Source organism: Choristoneura fumiferana, chromosome 12 (genome assembly GCF_025370935.1).
Source record: "Choristoneura fumiferana chromosome 12, NRCan_CFum_1, whole genome shotgun sequence".
Taxonomy (NCBI): domain Eukaryota; kingdom Metazoa; phylum Arthropoda; class Insecta; order Lepidoptera; family Tortricidae; genus Choristoneura; species Choristoneura fumiferana.
The window spans coordinates 14,868,578-14,875,426 of NC_133483.1; the positions used below are offsets into that span (position 1 = coordinate 14,868,578).

Here is a 6,849-nt window from a genome sequence, read left to right on the forward strand (position 1 = left end):
ATAAGGAATTACGAACGAGAGTCTATTAGAAGCCCGAAGTCGAAGACTGAGGGCTTTAATGAGTCGATGTTCGTAATTCTAGTACCGCCCGTGCGACATACAATGTTTTTCATCACATTTGCGAGTAAAATTTTATATTTCTAAAAGAAAAAATATAATTGTTCCAAATATTGGCGATACCTTAGGCTGCGCTGTTGGCAGCGTCGCCCTCCCCCTCCCTCAGCATGTGCCTGAGCCGCGTGTGCATGTGGTCCTGCTGCTACACCATGCGCAGCAGCGTGCTCGCGCTCCAGTACGGGCCCTGCCTCATTTACCGACCTTGGGCTTCATGAAAAGAAGATTTGTACGCGCAGTGACTCATTTACCGACCACGGGTTTCATGACAAGCACATTAAGGTCGAGGGTTTTATTTAGGGGGTTGCAATCAAGGTAGCCTTCATGTTTTGACACTGTTTACGAGCAAGTGTGATGAAAAATAACTAAATGAGCCCATCGCAAACAAACGTCTAATGTCATGCAAACGGACCTCACGATACTAACGCCATCTAGCGATATTTCGCCTCTGTGAAAACCCTCATTGTTGCATATTAAAAGTGATTGAAAGGTCAGTTTTAATGCGGCACGATCGACGGGCATAGCTTATTTAATTGTTTTAAATCAGATTTCGTAATAACTATGGGTGCACAATCATTCCGCCTACAATGCCGGCTGCTAAGGTCCGGCAAGGCAGCTACTGAACAATACCGTTTGGTTAAGTGATTGGTTGGTGTTGTTTCTCTCCTACACATTATAAGTTCGAGTAAGATAGCTGGTGCTTTTTTATGTTATTGTTTATATTTAATACTTGTGTCCGGTATATGTGATCGTGAGCCTAAATGGTCGCGGAAGCGGGATTAGATAACTATTTTATATTAACAAAGGTCTTTGTTGTTTTCAAGGATGCCTGTTAAATTATTGAAAGGCACAACTTGAGTTCAGAGGTTGCTCACCCGCGAATTTTGTTATTCAACCGTAACGTCGACAAAACCCATTCATTTTATCGTTGTCGACAACTCTGACACTTAATTGAGTTGAATACCAGGATTTGAATAAGCGTTCTGTTGTGATTGATTTACTAATCACGATGTTTGAAATTAGTTTAATTTCTTAAGACATGCAATTCGTTAATATTCACGAATAAATATCGTATAGCATATTTATACTTAAAAGTAATAGCCGTTCCGCCTGTCATTAAATAATAGTGATCAGGACAGGAACGGGAAGGGTAGTTGGGCGATCAAACTTGTCTGTGATCGCTTTTAGAATGCTGTTGGAGCTATTTCGGACCCGACCTGACAACGAGACGAGACTATTAATTCTGTAGTCTGAACTTATAGTAACTGACAAAAATAAAACCGATTTTACTACATGTCAATGTTGTTAAATTAAAACAAGAATGAGTAATACCTTTATCAAGTTTAATACTGACATCTATAAGATACCTATGTCTAGGTATAATCAAGTTCAAAGACCACTTAGGTATCTAGATTATAGTTAAGAACTTACTAGGCGTAGGTACAATCAAGTCGTGGGAAACAATCGCGTATTAAATTTGCGGCTCGTAAAAGGTTAAAACATTAATCATTATCTGATCGTTAACAGCTTTTGCGTCTTGTATCAATATATAACGAAGTGCTGTTTTTTTTATTGGTACATACTATGCCTACTAAAAAATTAAATCATGTGTTCTCAGTAGTCAGAGTGGTTAAGCGTAATGAACTTACATGTATACCTAAACATAAAATTTAAAAACATCGCATTAAAGTGGTATGCTGCTTCATTTATGGTACAAACTATTAAAGATAGTGGTTTTCTAAGATCAAGTAACCATTTATTAAGAGTTTAGGTTACAAGAACTTTGAATGTAAAGGTGGAAAAGATAAATGTTACACATTATTCAGATTTTGTTTCACAAACTAGTTACTGGTTAAAATTAAATATTAATTAAGGTGTCGTAAAAGACTGCGTATTAAGAAATGCTCTGGTAATTGCTTCTAGTTGAGATAGGCTATCGGTCGGGCTTGGGCGTAACAGTTATTGCCTGGACATGGATTATTACTTAATGTTCCGGACACCGGGTTTAAGGTTCCGTGTCTTAAATGTAACCGAAAAAAATACAGGATTACACCGGTAGTGATCATTATTCTGAGAGGGGGTTTGGGCTCAGGAGTACGACTTATAAAAAGCTTAATATAACAACAAGTATCACTTACTATTGGATTTTTTTCGTTTTTTTTCCGACTGGATGGCAAACGAGCAAGTGGCTCTCCTGATGGTAAGAGATCACCACCGCCCATAATCATCTGCAATACCCCTGGAGATGCGTTGCCAATCTAGAGCCTAAGATGGGATACCTCAAGTGCACGCCGAAACACAACAGTGCAAGCACTGCTGCTTCACGGCAGGATTAGCGAACAAGATGGTGGTAGCAATCCGGGCGGACCTTGCACAAGGTCCTACCACCTGCAACTATGGATGGCGAACTAGTTTGTTCCCTATCCCTATTTCATATAAAAGACGATACAATTTACTGGATACTTATTTCCTAGTCTACTTGAATGAAGTGAATGAAGAAAATTTCCTATTCGGTTATTTAAGAAACACACTCTCAGATATAAGCGAATAATTAATAACTATAGATTATGCGAACAAAAAATGTACGTCCTGAAATTTGGCACTGATGCGTTATATTTGCAGCTTCATTGAATTAACATATTGACTTGTCCTAAGCATAGATACATACCGAGATAATAAATGGAGAAATCTAAAGGAAGTCTGCACCATCAAGATGGTAGAAATATGTTAAAAATAAATTAAGTAAATAAATGTAAACCTTAACAGTGTTTTTCAACCTTTTTCATCACACGACCTCTTTAGTATAAATAAATATTTCGCGACCGGGTACCCGTTGTTTTTTTCCCATGTATTTTATTTCGTGGCAAATATAATTAGTTAACGCATTTACTTGCTAAATATTATATAAACTACTTTTTGTTTAGAGAAGTAGTGCTCCCAGCATCTAATAGGGGCTCCGCGACTCCCCTATAGAGGCTTCGCGACCCACCAAGGGGGTCGCGATCCACAGGTTGAAAACACTGATTTAAAATAATAATTCATTTTCTATTCCAATTTGTGAGAGAATAAATGCCTGAGTTTTAGCTAAGTATATTGATTTGGTTCAAAACGGAGATTAATAAACAGAGGCAGTACCACAATGACTCGTTTGTCGGTTATAAAAGGAAGCAAATTAAACTAGGTAACTTAAATATATACCGTTGATTTTAGAAATTGAACACTGTCGCGATGTAGATAGTTTTTAACCTTATTAACAATTAAATACTTTGTTTTAGCGGATCATCATCATCATCTCGGCCTCTATACGTCCCACTGCCGAGCACAGGCCTCTTTTCAGTATGAGAGAGCCTGGACTGTGATTCCCACTTAGACCCATTGGGTGGATTGTGAATTGCATTGTACCTTAGTAACTATTTTCAAGTCCATTGTGTAAGTACTAAGAATGTGCTTGTGACGAAATATTTTTGTGTCAAGTAAATACCGATAACTATCAAATCATTTACTCAACTGTGATTTGTTTGCTGTGGGATAGTATAGGGTCGTGATTGATCGAATCGATGTTACTTTGTAGCGAGTGATCGATTTTATAACTAGTTCGCTGAGTTGAGGTAACCCGCCTTTGAAACGCCTATGACAGCATTGTATATCTAAGATGAATTTCATAACTTGCTTTAGATATATACAAAATGCATATCTCATGTTCCTATTAATTTTATCATTTGTTATAGTCTGTGCAATTAAAACTAAGCTAAACTTCGTTTTTTTATTATTAGAAAAAGGGTAAACAATCTTGACGAGACTATTTATTGAGAAACGTTAAAAGAAACCAGTAACTATTACTTATGATACCAAAAGCATGTAAATGATCATATGTCCATGCTAATTGTTACATATATGATGTGACTTATTTTTCAAAAGTGGTTTTCAATAAAAAGACACATCAAGGGCGCTTACCTTCTTTCTAATGCTAAAAAAAAAAATATGTAAGTTGTAAAATGTAGTGATTGTAACTTGATTTCATTTGGTGTCTCATTAGACTACACTAAGAGCAATTCCTACTAACGGGTCTCCTTTCGTAAATTAGTTCAAGCTTCAGTAATTGAGCTATATTCTATTTATCTCATAATTTTGAGGAAATATCCAAACTTACAGAGAACTGAATAATGTTTAAAATATAATAAAACCAAGTCCTTATTTTAATTTACGTATCTTTAATGACTTCATTGCAATAACAAATAGTACATCAAATACAAATAAATAAACAAGGTACAATTGACACATCAAACAAGCTTATTTACAAATAAGAGATCTAGTAATGGTGGTGCTGGGAGGAGTACACGTGGTGGCTGGGGCCGGAGTTGTGCACGACCGCGTTGAATCTGCAATCAAAACAAAAGTCAACACCTCAAAAGCTCAATTGTTCTTATTAAAACTCGTTTGAGAACGAGTTTGATGTTATGGCACCTGTTCTGGCACACGCGGACAGACCCGCGGCGCAGGGGTCGCGGGAGGTCATTACTCATACGGCAGACACCGGAACGCGATCGATACCGGTTTGACCACCATATGATAAAATGTAAACACATGCTAAAGTTACGACCGTATTACGTATCGGCAAAGCTTCCTGGGAAAGCAATGTCAAATACGACCAGGTACTCGTTAATTCGCCAGATTTACGCAATTGGGAGAAAGTTGCAATGTCATCAACTCGAGCTGGGCATTGCGTAGATTTTAATGACTACGCAGAGGTTAAGAGTGAGAAACATAAGAACGCATTAGCTGTGACAATGCGCGTTGTTGTTGAAAGACAATGTCCTTGTTGGTCAAATAGTTAACGATAATAATCCCGAGGTATTGAATGCGTGCTATTACACAAACAAAGGTTGAGAAAAGATTGCTAATCATGAGGTCAAAACATGCTTTGTTCTCTGGAATATGAGTATATCCAGGGTTCTTCTTACCCATTGTGGTCATCAGCGGTGTAAGAGACCTTGCGGAAGGAACCATCAGGCTGCAGCAGAGAGTATTCTCCCTTCACGACATCACCATCGCGGCTTTCGTGCTGGGATTTGTGGTCACCGGTATGGGGATCCTCCACGGAGTAGGAGTAGTGGTATTTAGGATGGGCCTGTTAAGAAAAACAACAAATGTTAAAGTGTGATAATGCATCATCTTAATTAATTGAAATATGCGTAATTTATAACATAATTGTATAAAGGTATACTATACTTACGTATTCGTCATGTCCGTCATGATGAGAAGCGTAACCATGATGAGCAATTGGGGCGGCGTGAGCGATGGGAGCGGCATGGATCAAGGGAGCAGAGTGGATTAGGGGAGCAGAGTGAACCAGAGGGGCGGCGGCGTAGTGGCTATCATGGGCAAGGGATCCGTAGTGGGCACCATGGGTCAGGGGAGCGGCGTAGTGATCATCATGCCCATAGTGAGCATCATGAGCGATGGGCGCGTAATGGGCCTCAGGAGCGTAATGCGTGTCGTGATGAACCACATTGTGTTGAGAGGAGACGGAGTATCCATGCCCATGGCCAAGCAGGCCCGCCTGGGCCGCTGCCACCATCGCGCCGAAGGCTAAGACCTGGAAATTCACAAAATAGCTTATCACTGTTTAATTTTTTTTTAATAAGTTTTGCATTAGTATCCGTTAAATCGGCCTAGATTACAGGTGCCGTGACATTATTGACATTAACGCCTTTCGAAACTAAAATCAAGATATTACGTTCAAATTAATAGTTCAGGAAGGTTACTACTACACGTTTATCTTTAATGGTATCATTAAATTCTATTCAAGCCGAGACGGTAACCGCAACGGGTAGTGACCGTTGAAACCTTTAAACCAAATACTTGGTGACTTACTTTGGTGAACATTTTTTTTGGATAGTTGTGCGTGACTGACATACATTTGATAAGCAGCAGTGGTTTTTATAAGAAGTGTTGTGACCGGTGGGGCGCGGGGCCGAAAGCACTGCCGAGTCCCAAGACGCAAGGTCGTCGCGCTTTGTCTTGAGCTCGCGTGGTACATAACATACACTATCAACCGAATGATCATTCATTACTTAACGTAAATATGTATTTACGCCCAAGATTATGCCTCGTTATTGTAGGTCAATGAGGTCTGAGAAAAGCTGCCGATCATTCGTTGTTTGCCTCTGGTTTACTTAGGTGGTATAAACGACATCGACGTGTGCTTCGCTGTAGTGTTTGTTTAGTGTGACTTAATGTGGGATATATAAAATTAAAGTGAAATGACAATATTCATATTTTCCTCTTTCGGCAATTAAGCTTTCAAGTGTAAAATTATGAAATATATTGTCACAAAATTAATCCGGAGTATTTCAGCACAAATTTGCAGAAGTTTGTCTGAACACACATTGTCATGTGAACTGTTTTTATGATTTTCTTTATTGTTGTTGACAAATGTTTCTGTATATTGGTATACATGTGTTTGTACGGCGTCAATGGTGTCTTCATAAGTTCAGATAAAATACTTTAATATTGTGTTCAGTGAAATGAACCCAACTATCTACCTAACTAAATAAATACACCGGATTTATTTTAAAACAACTTGTATACGTTTTCTTTTAAAAACGAAAAGAATTTTCGGGTGCATAGGACACGATTTGAAATTTCGTTGGGCAAATATACTGCTAATAAAAATAAATAACTTGTAGCGGGTTTAAAAGAATACTGTTTTTTATATTCCTCAAAAGGGAAACA

At 38.4% G+C, this 6,849-nt stretch overlaps 1 protein-coding gene across 1 annotated transcript; it reads right to left on the reverse strand.

Annotated features, from left to right (window-relative positions):
* Positions 1-4,305: 4,305 nt before the first annotated feature.
* LOC141433462 (uncharacterized) lies at positions 4,306-6,075 on the reverse strand. The gene is made up of 4 exons (XM_074095513.1): positions 5,989-6,075; positions 5,348-5,710; positions 5,076-5,242; positions 4,306-4,493 (listed from the first exon to the last, which is right to left on the reverse strand). The coding sequence occupies exons 1-4, from the start codon at positions 6,028-6,030 to the stop codon at positions 4,424-4,426; spliced, it is 642 nt and encodes a 213-aa protein (XP_073951614.1). The 5' UTR covers positions 6,031-6,075; the 3' UTR covers positions 4,306-4,423.
* Positions 6,076-6,849: the final 774 nt, after the last annotated feature.